Source organism: Heterodontus francisci, chromosome 17 (genome assembly GCF_036365525.1).
Source record: "Heterodontus francisci isolate sHetFra1 chromosome 17, sHetFra1.hap1, whole genome shotgun sequence".
Classification (NCBI taxonomy): domain Eukaryota; kingdom Metazoa; phylum Chordata; class Chondrichthyes; order Heterodontiformes; family Heterodontidae; genus Heterodontus; species Heterodontus francisci.
The window spans coordinates 39,509,874-39,536,354 of record NC_090387.1 but is presented as its reverse complement, the minus strand read 5'-3'; the positions used below and the strand labels follow the sequence as shown (position 1 = coordinate 39,536,354).

Below are 26,481 nucleotides of genomic sequence, written 5' to 3'. Positions count from 1 at the left end.
GTGGTCATCAGGACGAGGGCCATGTAGGGTACATTTTTCCTGCCCTTATCCAGAGATTTGAACATCGTGTCCCTCCAGACCCGGTCCATTTTAGATCCACAGATGAAGCGGAAAATGGCTCGGGTGACCGCCACAGCGCAGGAGTGGGGTATGGGCCAGACCTGCGCCACGTACAGCAACAACGTGAGCGCCTCGCACCTGATGACCAGGTTCTTACCCATAATGGAGAGAGATCGCTGCCCCCACACGCTCAACTTTTGTTGTACCTTGGCTACTCGCTCCTCCCAGGTTTTGGTGCACGCCCTGACCCTTCCGAACCATATCCCCAGCACCTTCAGGTAGTCTGACCTGACAGTGAAGGGGACAAAGGATCGGTCAGCCCAGTTCCCAAAGAACATGGCCTCGCTCTTGCCGTGGTTAACTTTGGCTCCCGAGGCCAGTTCGAACTAGTCGCAGATGTTCATCAGTCTGCGCACAGACAACGGATCTGAACGGAAGACGGCGACATCATCCATGTACAGGGAGGTTTTAACCTGAGTGCCTCCGCTGCCTGGGATTGTCACCCCTCTTATGCTCGCATCCTTCCGAATAGACTCAGCAAAGGGTTCAATACAGCAAACAAACAAGGAAGGGCTGCTAATGCACAAAGAATAGTAAGTGCAGTAAGGTGCTGGAACACTATGAGCACCTTTAGTGCCGTACGCATCATCGTTGGGGTGGGGGAGAAAACAAAAAACATTTGTTCAGGTCCCAAAGTCCACATTCTGATAGTGGAAATGCGCACTTCAAATAATGCACTCCATCAAGAATAGAAAAATACACAGCAAAAGAGAACATTTGCACAAGAATATTTTATTACAAATACTCAATTGCTTACAATAATTGTGCTTCAGATCGCACACCATCCAAATTCCATTTTAGCTGTATGACATGCTGTCTTTTAAAAGACCTTGTGAAAAAATAGAAATATATTTTCACTAATATATGACAACTGAAGGATTTCTACTGGAAATCCTTGGGCTAGAAGAATCATTTAAATCTACCTTTTTGGCAAATAAAACCTATAAGTCTGCTGGTCAGACGGTTGACTTGGGATATTATTCATATATGAGGAGGAGGAGGATGTATCCTGTGTGCAACTCGCTGTATTTGTACATCTATTAGTTTTCTTATAATGGATCAGGAATTTCAACAAATACTTTCTCCTTCACTGTGTTTTCAGGAGAACAGGCAGCAGCAGCAGTCTTCCAGTATCTGATTCAGGTGACCATTCCTTTTAATGATGTTGACTGGTTCAGGCTACTAAATCATTAAAAGAAATGCAACTAAGCCAAACCCCCTGTCCTCAACTGACACTTGTAAACCTTCCAGCAGGGGTCACCAGATTGTAATTAGGAGGGAAAAAAACATAGGCTTCCCCTCATTCAAAACCCAAAGACAGCAAGAGAAAGAATCCTGATCTAATTTCAATGAAGTCACTCACTGACCGTGTCTTAGTTGAGTGCATCAGTCGGGAACAGTCTAACATTAATAAATGAGGTCCAGGACGACGTGCTGAGGGACGCACTAAAGCTTGGGGCAGCCGCAGCAAAGGCTCAATGGGGAAAGACCACAGTGTAAGGTCCCCCCACCAAGCTGAACTGAGGGGCTGGATCCATGGGAAACCCCTCGAACTGTATCGGAGAAATTTTGTGTGCTGTAAATGTAAAAATGTAATTGCCATGACAATGAAATGGAAGGGTTGTGAGGCAACTCATGATTGTATAGAAGGAAACTGATCACCTTTGTACAGTTTGTATTTTTTGACTTGATGCTGTTTTAAACTGTTTGGGAATGTATTTTTCACAGATTTTTATGAATAAAGTATATTTTGGAAATAAAAAAGCTTGTTTGAGCTCTGTTATCAGCAGCCTGAAGGAACAGGATGGCTCGGTGACATCTTCGCGGTCCGACAAACTAAGGATCAGCAAATCCTTTCATGCTGGGCTGTATGACGCGAAGCCCACAGACAGCAGAGCCTCCTAGTCCTTCCTGTCATCTATCACAGAGGTCTTAGATGACAGCATGAGGGAGAAACTGGACAAGCCGCTAACTCTGGACGAGCTGACAAAGGCCGTCGAGTCCTTCGAGACAAGTAAAACTCCCAGAAGCGACGGCCCTGTGGGACTGGGTCGGCCCGGACCTGCTGGAAGTATACGGGAGTATGCTCCTGGCCGGTAGCATGTCAGAATCCATGAGGAAAGGCATCATCACCCTCATCTACAAGCGGAAGAGGGCAGAAATTAGCAGCCCATCTCACTGCTTAATGTGGACTACAAGATTCTGTCCAAAGTCATAGCCAGTCGAGTCAAGTCTGCTCTGGAGTTGGTGATCCACCCCGATCAGACCAGTACTGTACCCGGCAGGAAGATCTCTGATAGTCTCACGCTACTCAGGGATACGATCGCCTATGTAGGGCACAGGAGGGCGAACACCTGCCTCATCAGCCTGGACCAGGAGAAGGCTTTTGACAAGATATCGCACACTAACATGATGGACGTGCTTTCCAAAATGGAGTTTGGGGAGGGAATCTGCAATTGGATCAAACTGCTCTACACAAACATCAGTAGCGCAATCTCAATCAATGGGTGGGAATCGAAAAGTTTCCCGATTCAACCTGGAGTCAGACAGGGCTGTCCTCTCTCCACGGTCTTGTTTGTTTGCTGGATTAAACCCTTTGCTGAGTCTATTAGGAAGGATGCGAGCATAAGAGGGGTGACAATCCCAGGCAGTGGAGGCACTCAGGTTAAAACCTCCCTGTACATGGATGATGTCGTCGTCTTCTGCTCGGATCTGCTGTCTGTGCGCAGACTGATGAGCATCTGCGACTAGTTCGAACTGGCCTCGGGAGCCAAAGTTAACCACGGCAAGAACGAGGCCATGTTCTTTGGGAACTGGGCTGACCGATCCTTTGTCCCCTTCACTGTCAGGTCAGACTACCTGAAGGTGCTGGGGATATGGTTCAGAAGGGCCAGGGCGTGCACCAAAACCTGGGAGGAGCGAGTAGCCAAGGTACAACACAAGCTGAGAATGTGGGGGCAGTGATCTCTCTCCATTGTGGATGAGAACCTGGTCATCAGGTGTGAGGCGCTCACGTTGTTGCTGTAAGTGGCGCAGGTCTGGCCCATACCCCACTCCTGCGCTGTGGCTGTCACCCGAGAAATTTTCCACTTCATCTGGGGATCCAAAATGGACTGGGTCCGGAGGGACGCGATGTTCAAACCTCTGGGTAAGGGCGGGAAAAATGTACCCAACATGGCCCTCATCCTGATGAACACCTTCGTCTGTGGCTGCATCAAGCTGTGTGTAGACCTCCAGTACGCAAACTCCAAGTGTCACTACGTGCTGAGGTTCTATCTGTCCCCGGTGTTGCGAAGGATGGGCCTGGTCACACTGCAGCGGAATGCTCCATCCAGTTGGACTGCACCGTACCACCTATCCTTCGTGGAGCAGTTTCTGCGGGAAAACACCTTTGACCACCGGTCCATCAGGCAGTGGTCTGCACGGAATGTCCTCAAGGCCCTACGAGAAAAGGAGACAGTGGATCCTGTCGGATGGTTCCCCGAGCAGACCGCCAAAGTCATTTGGCGGAATACCTCATCGCCAGAACTTTCAAACAAGCACCAAGATGTAGCTTGGCTGGTGGTGAGAAGGGCCCTCCCCGTCAGATCCTTCCTGCACGCCTGAAGTCTCACCCCCTTCGCACAATGCCCCCGCGGTGGCTGTGGTGGGGAAGAGACGGTTGCCCACCTCCTTCTGGAATGTGTCTTTGCAAAGCAGGTGTGGAAAGAGATGCAGTGGCTTTTGTCGAGGTTCATCCCAAGCAGCTCGGTAACACAGGAGTCTGTGCTCTACGGGCTGTTCCCAGGGACACACACTGAGACAAACATCAACTGCTGCTGGAGGACTATCAATTCGGTGAAAGACGCCCTTTGGTCTGCCCGAAACTTGGTCTTCCAGCGCAAAGAGTTGTCCACGACCGAATGTTGCAGAGTGGCACATTCCAAGGTCCAGGACTATGTGCTGAGGGACGCACTAAAGCTTGGGGCAGCCGCAGCAAAGGCTCAATGGGGAAAGACCACTGTGTAAGGTCGCCCCACCAAGCTGAACTGAGGGGCTGGATCCATGGGAAACCCCTCGAACTGTATCGGGAAAATTGAGTGCTGTAAAATGTAAAATTGTATATGGCATAACAAATGAAATGGAAGGGTTGTGAGGCAACTCATGATTGTTGAAGCAAACTGATCACCCTTGCACTGTTTGTATTTTTTGACTTGGTGCTATTTGAAACTGTTTGGCAATGTATTTTTTTTTTTTTTTTTACAGATTTCTATGAATAAAGTATATTTTGGAAATAAAAAAAATGCTTGTTAATTTGAGGTCAGCTGCACACTGTACAGAAATCAGTTAAGAAAATAATGAGGCTATGTGGCAGTGGGTTAGCACACTTATCCTTTCAACATAGTCTTTATCCTGAATGTACAAATGCAACATGAAATTAGCTCAAGCAACTTTAATCCTATGATCAAGAGTTTGTAACATGCAAATGTGCATAACTTGATAGCATCTTTCAGAGATCCCAAATGAATTAGGGGCCAACCAAAATATACACCTATTTTTTTTTCAGATGCTGACTAACATGCATTTGTGGAGTTTTGTACTTTTGTTTCAGACTCTCTTTGCTATTCATTTTTAATTACAGAACCTAAATGATTGTTGGTGAGAGAAACAAAAACATAAGAAAGGCACTCTTAAGGTTAAGGAACAACGCTGTACTTAACCTGGAAGAGCGTGAAGCCGACAATACAAAGCTGATTTTCCTGGGTGCCATCCCAATGTGTCACAGGAACAGCGCACCCAACGTTTGTGGCACTTATCCACAGAGACAGGTTAAGAAGCTGCAGCATTAATGCAAGTGCCATATGTGCCCAGCTACCAGCCTTGGGATCTTCTAGTTGCTGTCGCGAGCAGCAGGACCCAAAAATGAAGCACAGTTTGAACCGAGGCTAATTTTTTCTAGGCCTATCTTTGGCTTGCTGCTAAGCGCAATCAGACCTCTGGTCCAAGGAGGCTCCCAGCAGAAGTTCCAAAATGTAGCTTTGTGGAGTGCCCTATGGACGCAGAAAGAGAACACTGAGGCAGGAGGGCCAAAATTGCGTCTTCTGCCTCAAGTGTGAGGATTCTGGATCAGTATTTACTGCCCAACTCTGTTGCCCCATTCCTCCTCCCTCATCCCCACTTCCCAGGAGTCAGAAAAAGTGGCCCCTTCATATGAAAAACAAAAAAACAACCATCAAAATGCATAACCATGATAAATTGAAAAACAAATAAAATTACAAACACAAAGAGGATAATAAGCATTTTTAAGCAATCATTATTAGTTCAGTGGTAGCACTTTCACCTCTCTCAAAAAAGGTAATGGGATCAAGTCCCACTCAGACTTGAGCACACAATGTAGGCTGACAGATCACTGCAGTACAGCATTGTTGGAGGTGCCATCTTTTGGATGAGACGGCTACCCACTCAGGTCCAAGATCTAAACAGTCATTTCGTAGTACAGAACTTGAGTCTTGCTGAAAATAGAGACATGTTGTCAAAGCTTTTCACCTTGCACTCATCAGGACAATCTGCAAGAATAACCAATGTAAGGGAAAACAACAACTTTTACTGCATGAGACGAGAGTGCTGATTGGTTGGCAAGTGAAGTCTGATTGGTAGAGGCATGGTCATGGAGAATGCACCAGTTTATGGCAACTGACAGTTAACTGCCAAGCTTTGTTTGAAATTTAAACCAGGCAGCTTGACTCTTGATTACCCTGAGGAATGAACCAGCGAATGGCTGTCACCTTTTTTGTTCAGCTGAAACAGGCACAATGTTTGTACATATTCTTTCTGTCTGCAAAGAACAGGGCCCTGTGTATTAATATATGTAGCTTCCATTAAGTGCAAATGCACCACACTGTGAGCCCTACTGACAATCTTAAATTTGTTGTCAGCGTAATTCTTATCACACGTTGGATTATTTAGCAAATGTTGTCCAATTACAGAATCATGTTGGACACTTTGTTTTGTGTTTTGCAAGCAGGGGCTGGTTGGGTACGGCCCGTATCTTGCCCGTTGCCAACAGCAAAAGGGACATGTTGTTTGAAACGATCTGCCAGACTTTGGGATGCAAGATCTAGATAGAACACACATGTTGCTACTGTATAGTAGCAGTGTGAAACAGCTAGCTTTACCTGTTGGCTCAAATTTTTGGGATACATTACCCTTCCAGAGTAATTTGAGGTAGACTAGGCACTTTTCAGGGCTGAAAAGCCAAAAGGACATCCTGTTTATCACACAAATGAATAATGTGATATACGAATTTCAATGCCAGTAAGATGCTAGGTATCTAGGCTGTACGTCCCAAAGAATGGCGGATCGCATCAAACAACATATCCCTTCTGCTGTTCACAATGGGCAAGGTACAGGCCATACCCAACCAGCCTGTGCTTGCAAAACTCAAAACACAGTATCCAACATTAGATGTGATTCTGCGATTGGACATTTGCTAAATAATCCACAGTTTGCTAAGAATTATGCTGACAACCAATTTCAGATGGTTAGTTGGGTTCAGAGTGTGGCGCATCTGCGCGTACTGGAAGCTACATATATTAATATACAGGGCCTGTTCTTTGCAGACAGAAAGAAAATGTACAAACATTTTGCCAGTTTCAGAACAAAACAGCTGACAGCCATTTGCTGGTTCATTCCTCAGGGCAATGCCTTGACCAGAGTCAAGCTGCCTGGTTTAAATTTCAAACAAAGCTGAGCAGTTAACTGACTGTCACCGTAACCTAGTGCATTCACCATGGCAACACCTCTACCAGAGTTCACTTGCCAACCAATCAGCACTCTCTTCTCATGCAGTATAAGCTGTTGTTTTCCCTTACATTGGTTATTCTTGCGGATTATCCTGATGAGTGCAAGATGAAAACCTTTGGCTACATGTCTCTATTTTCAGCAATAAAAGATCTAAAGGCACTTCTTGAAGAGGAGCAGGGGAGTTATCCTGGTTCCTGGCCAACATTTATCCCTAAAGCAATATCACAGATTAACTGGTCATTTCATCTCACTGATGTTTGTGGGGCCTTGCTACAGCTACGACTGAGGCGGGAGTAATGCAGTGTCAATTCAGTCCCATTACTCCATAGGTCATAGCGTATTATTAAAGTTTTCCCACCTACCAGAGATTAACCAAATTATACACTATTACCCCCCAGAAATAAACAGACCAAACCAGGTATCTTTAAACAAATTAACTATTTATTAATAAACAAAATCTTAAACAATAGAGATAAATCTATGTCTAAAGACCTTATAAAACTTATTTCTCCTAACCTTCATGCACACACACACACGCACACATATTCAAAAACCAACAGTTTACCAGTTTCAATAAACTCAGGGCTGTTTCTTAGGAATAAATAAATAACTGGGTTGTAAGTCTTTGTGGGTTACATTCCCGGTTCAGTGAGATGTCCCAGAGCCAAACAGTCAGATGCCACTCGAAGTCTCCAGGCGAATTCGACGAACAGTCTTCACTGGATAGGTGTTCAAAGCATTTCCATTGCAGCAGGCATCACACAGTTCTTTCAACAAGTATAGCAACAGGTCTATTTAGATTTTAAAATTGGCAGTCTATCAGTAGAAACTTTACTGAGAATTCCAGAACTCCCAGAAACACAAAAAGGCAACAGAAAGTCAGTCCTGAGGCAAAGACTTCTTAGAGATCGGAAGAAAGAAAGGAATTTGCTACCTCCAACAATACAAAGATTTCCTTTTCGGGTTTTCATTCCCTCCTTAGGCAATACACAGCCTGTGGATCAATGAAGGCTTTTCTGCTAAGAGAGCCTTTCTTCAGTGAGCACACTTCACTGGTCTCCATATCAAACTGGTTCTAGCCAGTCTTTATACACAATTAACTAATACAATACAGCAGGTGGCTTCTCTCTCCTGCTGTTGGCTAGGAACAGGCTTGCTGCTGCACACACTGTTCCCAAAGAGCGAGAACTCTCAGACTTAAAGATACACTGCCCCCACTTATTTTTAAACAGAGGAAAAAATAATACACATCCATGACATTACTTGCAAATCGGCTGCCACATTTGCCCACATTACACCAGTGAGTGGTGCAGTGGTCTCTTTCTCCTCGATGTATAAATCTGACATGAAATTAGTTCGAACAACCTTAATCCAATGATCACAAACCTGTAACACGCAACTGCACATAATCTGATGGCATCAGAGACCCCAAACGGATTAGGGGCCAACCAAAATGTGCACCTGTTTTTTTCTTCCAAACACTGATTAACATGTGCATTTGTGTGGTTTTGTTCTTTTGTTTACACTCTCCCTTCCATGAATTTCTTTTCCCAGAACCTAAGGACTGCTGGTGACAGAAACAAAAATGTGACAACGGCACTCCCAAGATTAAGGAACGATGCTATGCTTAACCTGGAAGCACGTGAAGCTGACATTGTAGTGCCAATTTTCCCTGATACAATCTCATTGAGTAGTTCTTATCCACAGAATAGGGCAAGAAACTGCAGCATTGCAGTGAAAGGCACACCATAAATGCAAGTTCCTTTTTCCATGACATTTTTCTATACATTATCAAATGTGCCTTTAATCTTTGAAACCTGAAGAAGGGTCTATACCTGAAGCAACCTGTCTCTTCTCTTGCAAGATGTTGCTTGTTTTTGCTTCTCATTTCCAGCGTTTACCATACTTTACTTTTAACCATCTCAAACTCTTTAAATCAACTCCATAAAGGAACTGTTTCCATTCATCTGCAAACAGGTTGGGCCATCAACAGTTCCATGACGATCAATGTTATTGCATAGTCAGTTGACAAGAGCTTCACTTTGAATGGGAAGCGACAACTATCCAATTTTACCTCTCCCAAAAAGTAGCAGACTACCCCAGCAAAGCATGATTAATGATTTGACGAAGTAACAAAATTCAACCTCAGCAGGCAAGCAGTCCCTAATGACCAACAATACAGGGACTAAAAGTCCAAGCATTTGGTTGAAAACCATGTGCTATACTACCAGACTGCTGAATTACAACAATACTTTATTGTACACAACCCAAGCACTGACAATTGGGGTTCTAGAGTAATTAGGTAAACAGAGTGTCTCCTGACAACGCAGAGTCGCCGACGTCATCAGTGTATCTGAACACTTGCTAACTTGGCAGTATGAATCTGCGCATGCGCACGGCGACGTCACTACCTAATGACGTCCGAGTGTTGCCTGACCCCTCAATGGCCGCGATCGCCCCCTCCATCCCCTCCAACAGTACCCCATTCCCTCCTGCGAACACCGCTTCAATCGCTGCTTCTCTTCCCCGCTCCCTCCCTAGCCTGTCTGCTCACTGCTTCATTTCACTCCTGACTGCTCGCCATTCTCTCCTGCACCCGTGTGCTCGCTGCTCTCTCCTGCCATCCTCTCGCTGCCCCACCATCCCCCTACCTCGCAAGGTGGGGAGCAGGCAGTAAGATGAGGGATGGAGCAAGGTACTGTTGGCGATGGGGGTGGAGGCAGCGATCGCAGCCATTGAGGGGTTTGGGTTCAATTCGTTCTTGTGTGTCAAATGGAGCAGCGCCAAATGGAGCTGCCTGAGATGTTGCAGACAGTGACATTTCAGTCAATGAAGCCGCATTTGTGCAAGTGCCAGTACTGCACCACCTAATGATTGCATTGTCAGCAAACGCCGTCTTAGGTAAATGTGCAGTTTTTCAGATTTGAAACAAAAATATTATGTCTCTTGTTCCTAAAAACCTTTAATAAACAAATGAAATCCTACCATGAAAATATCTAATCATGCAGCTTAGATCAGCCATGGCTCCTTCCTCCTGTATGCGCACTGGATCTTGGAAACCCAATCCAGTTAGATAATCGTAAAGGATTTGCAGAGGTCTCTCATCAGGATCCATTCTCCTATAAACAAGAAAGTGCCAGAAAATAGCATCAGGAATAATATAATTACGTTATAATTACTTCAAAAACACAAAGTAGAATTTAGAAAACAACAGTTACATAGAATCATAGAATGTTTACAACATAGGAGGAGGCCATACGACCCATCATGTCCCTGCTGGCTCTTTAACAGCAATCCAGTTGGTCACACTCTCCCATGGTGGCAGATTCACTCTCAGGCAGTACATTCCAGACCCTAAACATTTACTGCGTAAAAAAAGGTATTCCCTCACATCGCCTCAGGTTCTTTTGCTAATCACCTTAAATCAATGTCCTCTGGTTCTCGACTCTTCTGCCAACGGCAACAATTTTTCCCCATCTATTCTGTCCCGATCCCTCATGATCTGGAGCACCTCTACAAAATTTCCTCTCAACCTGGTCTTCTCCAAGGAGAACAGCCCCAACCTCACCTATCTATACATGTAACTCAAGTCTCTCATCCCTGGAACTATTATCACAAATCATTTATGCACCCTCTACAATGCTTTCACACCCTTCCTAAAGTGTGGTGCCAGAATTGGACACAATACTCCAGTTGAGGCTGAACCAGTGTTTTATAAATATTCACCATAACTTATTTTCTTTTGTACTCTATGCCTCTATTTATAAAGCCCAGGATCCTGTATGCTTTATTAACCATTTCCTTAACATGCCCTGCCACCTTTAACGATTTGTGCACACATACCCCCAGATCCCTCTGCTCCTGCACCCTCTTTAGAATTGTATTATTTATATTGCCTTCCCTCATTCTTCCTACCAAAATGCATCACTTCACACTTCTGTGCATTAAATTTCATCTGCCACCTGTCTGCCCATTCCACCAGCCTATCTATATCCTCTTGAATTCTATCACTATCCATCTCACATTTCACGATACTCCCAGGTTTTGGGTCATCTGCAAATTTTGAAATTGTGCCTGGACAATAAAGTATAGGTCTTTAATAATTCTAGGTCATAATTATAGATCAAGAGCAGCAGTGGTCCTAATACCGACCCCTGGGAAACACCATTATATACCTTCCTCAAGTCTGAAAAACAACCCGTCACCACTATTCTCTGTTTCCTGTCATTCAGCCAACTTCATATTCTTACCGCTGTACGATCAGAATCCCCTCCAACAGGGAAAATTTATCGACTATAAAATTCAGACCCACAGACATGCTTTGACCTCGTGTTGGATTACAATACAAAAAGCCAAGCTGCAGCCAGCAGCACAGGCTGGGCAGAAAAGGGTTAACTTGGACATTCAGAAAAAACAACAGCTCATCAAAAGGAATTCAAATATTGATTGAGTGTTTTCAATGGAACAATGGTACCAAAGGAAAAGCCATCACCTACTATCGACTAATGCAATCAAGAGACATATTATCCTGCACAATGCCTTCGATAGGATAATAAGGCTACCATCATAGACAATAATACTGGAAACTGGCCATTAATTTATCTCGAGGAGAGGGATGAGACATTTCACACCTTCCAGCAACTTCAGAGCCAGGTGCTGTTACTGTATTGCCTCAAAACAGCAGGAGAATTTGTTTCAAACAACATGAGAGTTCGAAGATTTTGTCTGAGTTATTTCTGTCACGAAAAAAAACTGTATTTAGTTTAGTTTAGAGATACAGCACTGAAACAGGCCCTTCGGCCCACCGAGTCTGTGCCGACCATCAACCACCCATTTATACTAATCCTACACTAATCCCATATTCCTACCACATCCCCACCTGTCCCTATATTTCCCTACCACCTACCTATACTAGGGGCAATTTATAATGGCCAATTAACCTATCAACCTTTGGCATGTGGGAGGAAACCGGAGCACCCGGAGGAAACCCACGCAGACACAGGGAGAACTTGCAAACTCCACACAGGCAGTACCCAGAATTGAACCCGGGTCGCTGGAGCTGTGAGGCTGCGGTGCTAACCACTGCGCCGCCCCGTATTGTTGCACCCAGTATGAATTAATCATATTCATCTGGGCTAGGCGTGAAATAAACTAAAGGATGTTCACCTGCTGGACACAGCGCAGCATGAACAATAGCACAGATGTCTTAGAAATCCTGAGTCAGTTTATTATAAAAAGCAGCCACATCGGAGTGACTGTGCTGCAGTCAGGAAGAAAGGTCAAGATTGGCCATCTTGACTCAGGATCTACAATCAACACTGGGACCAACCGGCCGTGTGGGTGATTATAAGTATTTTCAGCCAAATCGTAGTGATCTTGGTCTGAGGGTTGGGACAAAAGTATAGTGTTTTTGCCCGTATTTGTGATTCAGCCAAATCGTAGTGATCTTGATCTGAGGGTTTTGGCCTGAAATTTGTAAGTAAGAGCCAAGCCATAGTGACTTTGTTTGGGTAACTGGGAACAGTGATCAAATTGCTGAAGGGTTCAGCTGAGATTTGGGGTGTCAATTTTAAGTTACTGCAGGAGGTTTTGTACCGAGGACAGTTTTGTTTCCTTTCTGTTTCAACTAACCACAGAGGTGTCTGTATTAGGGATATTATTAGATTCAATAAAACAATTCATGGTTAAGCCAAACCCTGTGTTGCGTGCAATTTTGTTCTTATAATTCCTAAAGTCCAAGAACTATAGTAAGGGGATACAGGAACGGAACCTCTTACACAGCCACTGTCCCTTTTATTCCATGGGCTCTATCTTTGTTGACAAGCCTGTTATGTGGCACTTTATCAAATGCCTTTTGGAAGTCGATGTATGCTGCATCAACCACATTACCCTCATCAACCCCCTCTGTTACCTCACCAAAAAACTCAATCAGTTTAGTTAAAAATGATTTGCCCGTAACAAATCAGTGCTGGTTTTCCTTAACTAATCTACATTTGTCCAAGTGACTGTTAATTTTGTCCCTGATTATTGCTTCTAAAAGCTTTCCCACCACCGAGGTTAAACTGACTGGCCTGTAGTTGCTGGGTTTGTCCTTACACCCTCTTTTGAACAAGGGTGTAACATTTGCAATTCTCCAGTCCTCTGGCACCATTCCCGCATCTAAGGAGGACTGAAGATTATGGCCAGCACCTCCTCAATTTCTACCCTCATTTCCCTCAGTATCCTTGGAAGCATTTGATCGGTCCTGTTAACTTAACTTAGCCGGTCTTTCTAATAGTGCCTCTATCAATTTTTAGCCCATCCAGTCTCTCAACTGTCTCCTTTTTCACTATGACTTTACAGCATCTTCTTCCTTGGTGAAGACATACGCAAAGTACTCAACTTAGGAACTCAGCCATGCCCTCTGCCCCCATGCTTAAATCCCCTTTTTGGTCCCTAATCCGCCCCAATCCTCCTTTTACTACCCTTTTACAAATTTAATATCGATAGAAAACTTTTGGATTCCCTTTTATATTAACTACCAGTCTTTTCTCATACTCTCTCTTTGCCTCTCTCATTTCTTTTTCCACTTTCCCTCTGAACTTTCTATAATCAGCCTGGTCATCACTTGTATGATCAACTTGACATGTCATATGTACCCTTCTTCTGCTTCACCCTGCTCTCTATCTCCTTCACCATCCAGGGAGCTCTGGCTTTGTTTGTCCCGCCTTTCCCCCTCATGTGAATGTACCTTGACTGTACCCAAACTATTTCCTCTTTAAAGGTAGCCCCTTGTTCCATTACAGTTTTGCTTGCCAAGCTGTGATTCCAATTTAAATGGGCCAGATCCGTTCTCACCCCACAGATATTGGCCCTCCTCGAACTAATTATTTTTACTCCAGATTGCTCCTTGTCCTTTTCCATAGCTAACCTAAACCTTATGATATCATGGTCACTATCCCTTAAATGTTTCCCTACTGACACTTGATCCACCTCATTCTTCAGAACCAGATCCAGCAATCCCTCCTTGCTTGTTCGACTGGAAACATATTGTAGAAAATTCTCCTGAAGACACTTTTTAGAAACTCTTCTCCCTCTTCCCTTTACACTATTACAATCCCAGTCTATATTAGGATAATTAAAGTCCCCCACTATTCTATTTCTTGCACCACTCTGATTTCCTTGCAGATTTGTTCCTCTATATCTTTCTCAATTGTTGGTGACCTATAGAATACATCCAGTAGTATAATGGTACCTCTAATCAAATAGATTCTGTCCCTGACCCCTCTGGGGCATACTCTCTGTACAGAACTATATTATCCTTAATCAATACTACCACCCCTCCTCCTTTCGTTCCTTCCCTATTTTCCTGGGCACCTTGTATCCAGGAATATTTAGTACCCAGTCCTGTGCTTTTTTGAGCCCAGTCTCCATTATCACGACAACATTATACTCCCATGTGGCTACCTGTGCCTGCAGGTTACCAACCTTATTTACCGCTCTCCGTGCGTTCACATAAATGCACTGTAAACCTAATTTAGGCCTTATTGCATTCCCTCTTACTTTGATCCCAGCTAATATATTACTATTTCTTACTCTAGTGTTATCCATCTCTCCCAATTCTTTGTGCGCCTTGTTTTTCCTCTCCCCCGCCAAGTTAGTTTAAATCTGCCCCATTAGCACGAGCAAATCACCTAGCAAGGACATTGATCCAGGCTCTGTTCAGGTGCAACCCATCTGGCCTGTATAGGTCCCATCTCCCCAGAACAGGTCCCAATGTCCCAGGAATCTAAAGCCCTCCCTCCTGCACCATCTCTCCAGCCACGCATTCATCTGTTCTATCCTCCTATTTCTATACTCACTGGCGCGTGACATTGGCAGTAATTTGAAGATTACTACCTTTGACGTCCTGCTTGCTACAAGCACCTTGCCCAGAAAACTCAGGGGAAAAAAACTCAACTCCAGCAATCTCAAATACCAATGGAGACATCAGTCCTTTCAGCAGAATAAATCTACATTACCCTTACCCACAAAAGGCAATGGGCGGCACAGTGGCGCAGTGGTTAGCACCGCAGCCTCACAGCTCCAGGGACCCGGGTTCGATTCTGGGTACTGCCTGTGCGGAGTTTGCAAGTTCTCCCTGTGTCTGCGTGGGTTTTCGCCGGGTGCTCCGGTTTCCTCCCACATCCAAAGACTTGCAGGTGATGGGTAAATTGCCCCTAGTGTAGGGAGGTGATAGGGAATATGGGATTACTGTAGGGTTAGTATAAATGGGTGGTTGTTGGTCAGCACAGACTCGGTGGGCCGAAGGGCCTGTTTCAGTGCTGTATCTCTAAATAAATAAAATAATATAAAATAAAAATTTCCATAAAATGGTTGAAGTTTTGGCACAATACAAATACAGATAAGGTAAAATGGTGGTGGAGACTTCAGAGGATTAGTGAAGATGGTTAAAGCAGCTAAGTCACAGATCAGGGACATCCCACATTCAATTTCTGATAAGTGTTGAAATATTGAATTAGCGCTCAGCTTAGCCAAATAATTAGTCAAAGCAGTAACAATTGACCTCAGCATCCCTTTAGATTTCAGAGTGAATAAAAGAGAGTTAAAAACACACACGGTCACAACCCTTGATTGCTATCCAGTGGCCCTTGCTATAAATGCATGTACATTTGATTAGCCAATTGCTTGGTATTAATTGGTTCTAATTTTTCTGATATGTGTACCAATATTTAAACGATTCTAATCAATGGGGTACCCCATGGTGTTTGAACTTAACTGAGTTTATTCAGAAGCCTTTCGAGTTGGAATAGATATTGCAGACTTTGCTCAATTTTTTGGTTAAGTGATCGACATCCATTTCACTTCGGTTGAGTTTCTGGAATTGGTCATAGGAATGTTGCATCACCCACATAGAACCATCACATTTGTAGACTTCCCAAGGGCAGTTTCTCAAGCTCTGATTTTAACTCAAGCATGGGAAATGGACAGGCAGTAAACCATCCTGACTTCAGCAACATGGGGCTTGGACAATTTTAACTCCTGTGCCTCATCTAGTCAGCTGCCTGCCCAAAATCGGCAGGAAGCTATAGCTGACTAGTGGATTGCAGTCAGGATGCAATATCTGGCAGCAGCAGAAACAGTGCCTAGCAATCAGGTTAAGTTGTGGAGAAGGGATTGAGGGAAGGCCTTGCAATCCAAGGGTGGGGGGTTTGGGGGAGTGTTAGACCCAGGCAGGAGAGGCCTAAAATTTCATTGTGGGGCTCGGAGAAGCATTCGTGCTCCTCATGGACCTACAAGATAGATTTCTTTATTAAAAAATTGGGCTCCAATGACATCATCAGAGCCTCGTTTCGAGCAGGTGTCCTTCTCACCCGCTTAGAAGAGCAGATTAAAATTGAAGACCGTGCGTACAGAGTGGGATGTCAGTTGGTATGTTTCCTCCTGTGTGATTTCCAATGGGCAGGCAAAGTTAAAATCGCCCCTCAAGTATTAGCACCACCAGTAATTTCTGTATAATTACCTTGCTTGAAACTAAATATGACTATTCGTTTCAGTCTGAGTGAAACCATCTGGCAGCTTGGAGGTTAGTGGCATTTAGTGTATATAGGAGAGTATGGTCCCTATCTGCATGGTCTTTGGTGCAGTATTGTAGTTAAAAAGATCCTGTCATCTCCAGAAAACATCCAATAGCAAATTATCTTCAGAGTATTAAACATTAAAAATCAGGTAAAGCCAAACTTATGATTCACGAATTTAAGTCACTTCTTCTACAATAGTACAGAGTTGCCACGCTGGAATTTATTACTTGAATAAGAATTATGCTTAGACACACCAACCATGGGAAAAGGTTTCTTCTGCTTGCTATTTGTAATAATCATAAACCTGACCTTTTTAAAAAAAACATTTCATTACATAATACACAAAGGAAATCTTAACCCATAAGGTGAATACATTAGAAATCTCAATTACTGCACTTAATTTTTCTCTAATTTTAATCTCCCCTTCTCTCCTGAAGGTGCTAACTAATGTCAAACTACGGTTCCATGGTTGCCAGTGGCCCTCCCATAACTTATTTAAGTGATCATTCTTAGTATGGGTGGCAAGACAGAAATGTTAATAGACTCATCGACCTGACTGACCTAATACTGTGCTCGGCTAGCATCCACATACTTTACGAAGTATCCTGGGTAATTATTTCCCTTCTCTCTCATCCAGCAGCACAGAAGCCAAAACATTGCCTCTACTAACACCCTGTTGGATTCAACATAGAAAAGGGATAATCCTGAACCCTTCTTAGTGGTTCAGAAGCACACCAAGCAGTGCGCATAACTAAGCCAGAAGAGAACTAGATAAGTATTACATATTTATTTGTAATCTGTACAAAGTTTTAGTCACTCAATGTTAAAATAAATGCTTTAATTTAAACTACTGACCAAAGACATTTCACATAGTCCCATGAATGGTGCTGAAATAAAGAAGGGTGAAGTCGAAAATGACCTTGGTGTCTTATTACATTCGACACTGAAGTAACCAGTCCATGTAGAGCAGTAATCAACAAAGCAAATAGAATGTCAAACATTCTAGCCAGAACAGCAGAATACAAGTCAGAGGATGTAATGATCAAACTGTAGAGAGCACTGGTCAAACCGCATCTTGAGTACTGTGTGCAGTTCTGGCTTCCAAGAAACAAAGGAGACATTCCAGCCTTGGAGAAGAGCGACAAGGATGATTCCCAGACTTAGAGATCTGAGTTATGAGGAAAGGTTAGCAAACTTGGGCTTTACAGCATTGAAATAAGATGTCTGAAAGACATAAAATAGCAAATAGTATGGAAAGGATAAACATGGAAAATCATTTAAAATTAAATTGTAAGAGGGTCACAAGTGTAAACTAGTTTAGGACTGATATTAGAGGCCTGCTACCCGACCCGAACCCGACGGGACCCGACAACATGCATCGGGTTCGGGTCGGGCCCATCTTTGGGCTCGGGTCGGGTCAGGCCGGGCCGGACACACAGGGTCAGTGCTGTGCCGGTAAGTATTAAAAATAAAATACTTCCCTGAGCTGGGAGTCCGGGACAAAACTGAGTCTGCGCAGTGAGCGAGTGATGTCACCATGACGTCATCACGCATGCGCGGCAGCTTCATGGAGGTTCCAAGTCGGGAGGTAAGTAAAGGGATGGTCGGGGTGGGCTCGGGTCGGGTCGGGCTTGGGGCAAAAGCAGAGGGACTCGGGCTGAGCCGGGTCGGGCTCGGGTCCACAGTGGTTTGGTCAGTTTCAGGTAGGGTTCGTTTTCCCTAATAATTTTGTCCCGAATTATTCTTTCTAGAATTTTACCTAAATTTACCTAAAGTAGGCCTCAATCTGATATCACAAAGTTTTTCATCACACACCGTCATCATGACATAAAATGGACTCCGAAATGGAGTGAATCAGAGAATCACAGAATTGTTACAGCACAGGAGGCCATTCAGCCCATCGTGTCTGCACCAGCTCTCCTAATGAGCATTTCACCTACTGCCACTCCCCTGCCTTCTCGCTGTAACCTTGCACATTCTTCCTTTACATATAACTGTCTAATTCCCATTTGAATGTTTCAATTGAACCTGCCTCCACCGCACCATTCCAGACCTTAATCACTCACTGCGTGAAGAAGTTTTTCCCCTTGTCGCTTTTGCTTCTTTTACCAATTGCTTTACGTCTGTGCCCTCTCGTTCTCTATCCTTTCACGAGTGGAACAATTTCTCCCTATCTACTTTGTCCAGACTCATGATTTTGAATATCTCGATCAAAGCTCCTCTCAGCCTTCTCTTCTCAAAGGAAAACAGTCCCAACTTCTCCAATCTAGCTTCATAACTGAAGTTCCTGGAACCATCCTCATGAATCTTTTCTGCACCCTCTCTAACACCTTCACTTCCTTCCTAAAGCACGGCACCCGGAACTGGACACAATACGCCAGCTGAGGCCGAACTAGTGTCTTATACAAGTTCAACATAACCTCCTTGCTCTTGTACTCTATGCCCCATTAATAAAGCCTAGGATACCATACGCTTTACTAATCGTGCTCTCAACCTGTCCTGCCACCTTCAATGACTTATGCACATATACACCCAGGTCCTTCTACTCCTGCACTCCCTCAGAATTGTACCCTTTATTCTATATTGTCTCTCCATGTTCTTCCTACCATGGGGCGGCACAGTGGCGCAGTGGTTAGCACCGCAGCCTCACAGCTCCAGCAACCTGGGTTCAATTCTGGGTACTGCCTGTGTGGAGTTTGGAAGTTCTCCGTGACCGCGTGGGTTTTCGCCGGGTGCTCCGGTTTCCTCCCACAGCCAAAGACTTGCAGGGTGATAGGTAAATTGGCCATTATAAATTGCCCCTAGTATAGGTCGGTGGTAGGGAATATAGGGAAGGTGGGGATGTGGTAGGAATATGGGATTAGTGTAGGATTAGTATAAATGGGTGGTTGATGGTCAGCACAGACTCGGTGGGCTGAAGGGCCTGTTTCAGTGCTGTATCTCTAAAAAAAAAAAAATGGATCACTTCACATTTCTCCGCATTGAACATCATCTGCCACCTGTCTGCCCATTCCACCAACCTGTCTATGTCCTTTTGAAGTTTTACATTATCCTCCTCGCAGTTCATAACGCCTCCAAGTTTCGTATCATCCGCAAACTTTGGAATTGTGCCCTGTACACCAAGGTCATTAATACACTTCAGCAAGAGCAAGGGTCCCAACATTGGCCCCTCATGAATCCACTAAACACCTTCCTTCATCCCAAAAAACAGCCATTAACCACTACTTTGTTTCCTGTCACTCAGCCAATTCCGTATCCATGTTGCTAATGTCCCGTTTATTCCATGAACTATAACTTTGCTCGCAGATCTGTTGTGCGGCACTGTAACAAACGTCTTTTGAAAGCCCATGTACACCACAGCAACTGCATTGTCCACATCAACCCTGTTACCTCTTCAAAAAACTCCAGCAAATTAATTAAGCATGATTTTCCCTTAAGAAATCCAAGCTGGCTTTCTTTCATTAATCTGCATTTGCCCATGTGACTATTAATTTTGTCCTGAATTAGTCTTTCTAGAATTTTCCCACCACGGCAGTTAAACTGACTGGTCTGTAGTTGCTGGAATTTTTTTTTTATTTTAGAAATACAGCACTGAAACAGGCCCTTTGGCCCACCGAGTCTGTGCCGACCAACAACCACCCATTTATACTAACCCTACAGTAATCCCATATTCCCTACCACCTATCTACACTAGGGGCAATTTACAATGGCCAATTTACCTATCACCTGCAAGTCTTTGGCTGTGGGAGGAAACCGGAGCACCCGGCGAAAACCCACGCGGTCACAGGGAGAACTTGCAAACTCCGCACAGGCAGTACCCAGAATTGAACCCGGGTCCCTGGAGCTGTGAGGCTCTTTTGACCAAGGGTGTAACTTTAGCAATTCTCCAGTCTTCTGGCACCACCCCCAAGTCTAAGAAAGACTGAAAAATTATGGCCAGTGCCTCTGCAATTTCCACTTTCACTTCAATCAGTATCCTTGGATGCATCTCATCTGGTACTGGCAAAAACCCTAGTATCATTCAAGAGCCAATTTTTTGCTACAATGGAGGGATTTTAGGGTCTTAAAGGATGAGCTAATGTGGGCTAAATGGCATTTCATAGCTGCAATTATCTTGCGAACTACCAAATTTAAAATGGCTCATTGCTAACATGTTTCTTCTTCTTCTTTGGCCTCCTTATCTCGAGAGACAATAGGTAAGCGCCTGGAGGTGGTCAGTGGTGTGTGGAGCAGCGCCTGGAGTGGTTATAAAGGCCAATTCTAGAGTGACAGGCTCTTCCACAGGTGCTGCAGAAATATTTGTTTTTGTCTAACATGTTTAATGCAGACTAAACCAGAAGAATCTATCAACTGTCAAAATTGACAATAATTTGGTGGTATTTAGTACTTTGCAGAAATTTCATCACCAAATTCTTTTACAGGTACAAACATTTCTACCACGATTAACCACATTACCCACAGTAAACTTTAATATGTTAGAAATTCATGACAAGAGACCAGCTGTTCAAAAGTAAGGAATAAAATAATTTCTGCAGTTGTCTTACAGTTGGTAAGTGCACAAAGTTGCCACATTTACAAGGCAATAAACTTCTCATGCAGATAAATGTATCAGCTTGCAGTTTCAGCGCTTGCTCAATACATCTAAACTATACAGTACTTCAAAGTCGAAGTACCATTAAAATGATTCCACGTGTGATACAGAATTAAGGCGGCTGCAAAAATTTGGGCAAGTGACAACATGCAAGTTTGGGTCCAAGGCTTAGCAATCAGCAGATTCCCAATCATAACTTTATGTTTAGTGATTGAGGAAAATACAACACAGACCAGAATAGCTTCTCCCACTCCTGAACTCGCCATGCATTATCTGAAAATGGTTTTAAAAACAAAAAAAGTGTTCAATTTTTTTTTTGTTTGAGCAAAATACACAAAAACAGTGAGATACCAGGCATTCTGTCTGCCCTTAAGGAAAGCACACATCTTACTGCTGTAGCAATTTTACCATAGATTCAACATTGAATCCAGCCAGGTCATTTGGTAATCTCTGCTGCCTCATTTCTGAAATGAAGAAAACATTTCCTCGTGTTTTTAATGCTGCCCTCATGTTCTTCTTCTTCTTTGGCCTCCTTGTCTCGGGAGACAATGGGTAAGCGCCTGCAGGTGGTCAGTGGTTTGTGCAGCAGCGCCTGGAGTGGCTATAAAGGCCAATTCTAGAGTGACAGACTCTTCCACAGGTGCTGCAGATAAAATTGGTTGTCAGGGCTGTTTCGCAGTTGGCTCTCCCCTTGCACTTCTTTTTTCCTGCCAACTGCTAAGTCTCTTCGACTCGCCACACTTTAGCCCCACCTTTATGGCTGCCCGCCAGCTCTGGCGATCGCTGGCAACTGACTCCCACGACTTGTGTTCAATGTCACAGGACTTCATGTCGCGTTTGCAGACGTCTTTAAAGCGGAGACATGGACAGCCGGTGAGTCTGATACCAGTGGCGAGCTCGCTTTACAATGTGTCCTTGGGGATCCTGCCATCTTCCATGCGACTCACGTGGCCAAGCCATCTCAAGCACCGCTGACTCAGTAGGGTGTATAAGCTGGGGATGTTGGCCGCCTCGAGGACTTCTGTGTTGGAGATACGGTCCTGCCACCTGATGCCAAGGATTCACCCTCATCATGGAAGAATAAAAGGATAAATGTTCCTACGGACTGTGGAGATGTTGGCACTGATACAAGAACATAGTTTGACTGGTCTAAAAAAAATGGCAAATTAATTGGATTGGGCATTCGCTGTGGGAATGGTATGCTGAAAGTTGATAGAACGATGGATGGAAGGAAAAATACCAGAGAGGAAAAGTAGGATGCTTTTGATTCATCTGAGGAATGGGAGATTATACGCAGAATTGAAGTGAAAAGCACAAGGCAGTTATTTGGAGATGGAGAAAGAAATGAGCCACAACCTTCCTTAGGCAGATCGCTGATTTCCTGACTCTCTGGAACTCCTTCCCCAGGCCTCTGTTCCCTTAAACACACCTTTAAAAGCCTTCTTAAAGCTTACGGCTTGAATCAATTTTGGCAATTTCCTCTAGTTTCCTTCCTACTTGGGTCTGCCCCTAACTGTGAAATGCTTCAACGTATATTGTTACAATAAATGCATTACAAAATGCAAGTTGCCTCCACTAATCTTTAAATAATGACATGGCTGTGTCAGCCATGGCTCAGTTGGAAGCATTCTTGCCCGAGTCACAACGTTCCCGGTTCAAGTCGCACTCCAGACTTGAGCACAAAAATCCAGGTTGACACCCCATAGAACAGAAAAGTTATGGCACAGAAGGCCATTCAGCCCATCGTGCCTGCGCCGACAGAAAAAACTAGCCGCCCAATCTCATCCCACCTTCCAGCACCTGGTCCATAGCCCTGCAGGTTACAGCACGTCAGGTGCATGTCTAGGTACCCTTTAAATGAATTGAGGGTTTCTGCCTCCATCACCGCTCCAGGCAGTGAATTCCAGACACCCCCACCCTCTGGGTGAAAAAGCTCCAGTACAATACTGAGGGAGTGCTGCACTGTTGGAGGTACAGTCTTTTGAATGAGACTTAAACTGAGGTCACGTGTGCCCTCTCAAATGGATGTAAAATTTCCCACAGTACTTTTTCGAAAAGCAGAGGAATTATCCCTGGTGTCCTGGCCAATATTTGACCCTCAATTAACATCACCAAAACAGATTATCTGATCATTATCACATTTCTGTGTGAGAGAGTTTGCTGTGCACAAATTGGCTGCCGTGTTTCCTATATTACTATAATGAGTTATTTTTATGTTGTCTGATGCAACATAAAAGAGATGCATGGAGTTCGGCTGGTTGAAGATCTCAAACAGGTTTATTAACAGCGAACTGTTATATACAGTACAGAGTTAACTATTTACAGAATCTGCCTCAGGTGTTAGAGTGAATCTGGCAAGTAGTCACGTGACTACATCTTGGTGCTTAGCGCATTAGCATGCTAAGATCTTAAAGGGACATCACTCAAAGGCAAAAATACAACATCCCCTTCCTTTCCAAAGATAAATTTTGTATGCTAAAAGTAAAAACACAAAATTAGATATCAAAATTATTTACACAGGTATAGAGATTATGAATTTTACAAGTATAGAGACTCAAAAGTTATGAAGGTGCTTCTGTTTTTTTTTTGTTAAAATATTATTTTGAGGAATTCATAGTCAAACTAAACAAATGTTGGACCAGTTTTTTTCAAGAAAGTCATCAAGGGAACACTGAAAGAACTGGTTTGGCAACAATGTTTACTGGTTGTCACATGACTCAAGTTAAAAATAGAACAGAAACCCTGGTAACAGGGCAAGATGTGGGCAGAGAAGTCAGTTGCGCACTCTTTGATTGGATAAGCCCGGGAGCAGCAGCGCGTGTCTGAGAGGATAGAAAACTCACAAGCTTTTGGTTGTACAGTCAGTGTGTTTTACCTTCTGGAAGAAGATAAAGTTAGTATGCTGAACAAGTGCCAAGGAAAGAGAAAAGACCACAATCCAGCTCGCTTTCCAACAACTCTCTAAAAGACCCTGAGAAGTCCACTGTGTCAATTCATCTCATTTCCTGTCTTTGAAGAAAACCTGCTAAATTAATTCTCAACGCTGCCTGAAAAGAACTGTTCTAAAAGATCCCCGTGACCTGTCTATGTGTACTCGGAGACTAGACCGTATGCCAGTTTTAGAACATATCTCATTTGCTGTTTTCTTCAAAAATGAGCAAGTAATCAGCACAATATTTTTTGTCTGAACCAAAAAAATCCCTTTATTTTTTCAGTTAACCAGTGTATGTATGTGGGTGTGTGAATGAGGGGCTAAGGTAAAAAGGGGAGTTTAAAACTTCAATTTGTGTGTTTATGCTTTACTTCATTACTGGTTAAGATTTGTTTTATAATAAACTCATAATTTTGTTATTCAGTAAAAGAAACCTGATTAGTGTGTTCTATTCTGGAAAAAGAGAGTACATAATTGACCGTATCGATAAGTCGGAAAATTTTAAAGTATGTGTTGTAACTTGTGGAGAAGTGGGACTAGAACAAACAATGCACTCCTCCTGCCTCAGTCGTAACAGTCTATATACCGTCTCGGTGGTTTGACAACTCTTGCTTGGAGAATTTGCATCTCAGCTTTCTGTTCTTGCTAAAGTTTCACCCTCTCTTCATTCAGTTTCTGTTGCTCTGCCTTCAGCCTGCTAACATACTCTGTTGCTTTTCTCAAACTGGCCACCTTTGAGGCCTTGTCATTCTTGGAAAGTTCCGGCACCTTATCTCAAAGATCCAACAGACAATTCTTCAACTCATTCCTCCTCTGCCTCTTCAGGACATTGCCTGTCCTTCGCCCCTCTGCGTCTGAAGGCTTGGGGCTCAAGGTCAAGGACTTGTTGGGGGAGGAATACTTGGCCTCATGGAGGTACCTGGCCATTCTGGCTCGTTGCGGTGCTGGCAGTTCTCTAGAAAGCAGAAGTAGTAGTGAAGGCACAGCATCGTTGTGCTGTTGCTGGGTTTCCAGACTGCACCATTTGGTCCTGGCCAGAGTCTGCGAGCGGGTTCTGGTCCCTGGAGATTTCACCTTGGCAATGCTCTTGTGAACGTTATGTTGTTGAGGTCCTTACATGCCAGAAGTCCTGCCACTGCTAGTCCGCGCATGTGTAAGTAGAACGTTTGTAGTTTCCATGCCGACTTGCGATAGCTGCATTGCATTGTTAGTGTGTCACTGCAAGGAATGGGTGACCCGTTGTATGCAGATAACTTGGCAGTTGTCAGTTGTATCGTTGATTTCCAACGACTCCGGTACATACCTTTCAGGAATGGGACTGGTAGGATATTTGCACTAGCGTTGGTGTCAATCTTAACCCTGAGCGTTTGTCAGCTTTCTTTGGGCACATGATGCTAATGGTGCCAAAAGCTTCCAGTTGTTTGACTTCATCGACATGGGGTGTCAGGTTCACAGTGTGAAACGTCTGCTCGTCTTTTGGCTGAGAGTTGCTTCTCTCGGAGTCTTGTCTCAGGTCTGTTTCGCCGTGGCCTTCGTGTATTGGCTTTCGTTTACGCCGGTCTCTGGAACTCTCCTTGCTGCTGTTGCCCTGTTTCTGCACTTATCATTTGTTTGTCTGCACCCCACTGTGACTTCTGGCTGCGTTTTCGGAGTCAGATTTCTTGTGGGTCCAGTGTCCCTGCATGCCCTGCAGAGATCTTGAAATGCAGGACAACGTCGCAGTGAGTGGGACCAACCACACAGCTTGCTTTATCTTTTCGACCTGGTTATGGTACAGATACTGTTGGCTGCACCTAGTGCTTGCAGATGCTGTTATTCAGCTAGAATGGCCTCTTTTTCCTGCCATCTTCCAGCAGTGCATCAATGCTATGATCTTTCTTTTCCACCACTCGCCAACGCATCCCCCCCAACCCCACCACCGCCCCTCAAACAGGTCCTTCTGAAACGTTTCAAGGCTGTTGATACAATCAGCAGCTCTATTATTCAGTCCAAAAGTTCAGTTTCTGAAATATTGCATTTGTTGCTCTTACTGCGGCATCTGCCGATGAACTGGTCTATTGATTCCTGTGGCTTCTGCCTGTAGGACATCAATTACAGGTGGTGAATTCTAAAATCCACCCTCAGTCTGAGCTGATCTTCCAGTTTCCATGTCTTTGTGGGATCTTTCTGGTCCTCATCAGATATGCCTGAGGTATTGATTCTGTGCAATCCCTCATTTCAACTGCTATTAGTATTTTTAGAGCCTATTTTTCTGGTTCTACAATTACCTTGTCTGTAAAGCACAGCTGCATTCTTTGTTTGAACAGTTGGAATTCGGATAGGATATCCATGGCCTTCCAGTTCATGCTGGGAAATTTGGTATCCATCTCTTCTTGCTGCTCTTTTGCTTAAAACTTGCTTTAAGACTTGATCTGTAACTCTGTACTGCATTCCCTTTAAAAAAATAATCTGTTCTTTAAACTAATAGTGCTTGTCTGTTATCTAGCTTATAGCAT

At 44.0% G+C, this 26,481-nt stretch overlaps 1 protein-coding gene across 10 annotated transcripts in view; it reads right to left on the bottom strand.

Annotated features, from left to right (window-relative positions):
- The window catches only part of LOC137378861 (PH domain leucine-rich repeat-containing protein phosphatase 2-like), a 228,918-nt gene that overhangs the window by 186,389 nt on the left and 16,048 nt on the right, over positions 1 to 26,481 (bottom strand). For all 10 annotated transcript variants that reach the window (XM_068049311.1, XM_068049312.1, XM_068049313.1 and 7 more), the window contains one exon: positions 9,889 to 10,022. In XM_068049311.1, coding sequence (XP_067905412.1) covers positions 9,889 to 10,022 — 134 coding nt within the window. The remainder of the gene's footprint in view (positions 1 to 9,888; positions 10,023 to 26,481) is intronic.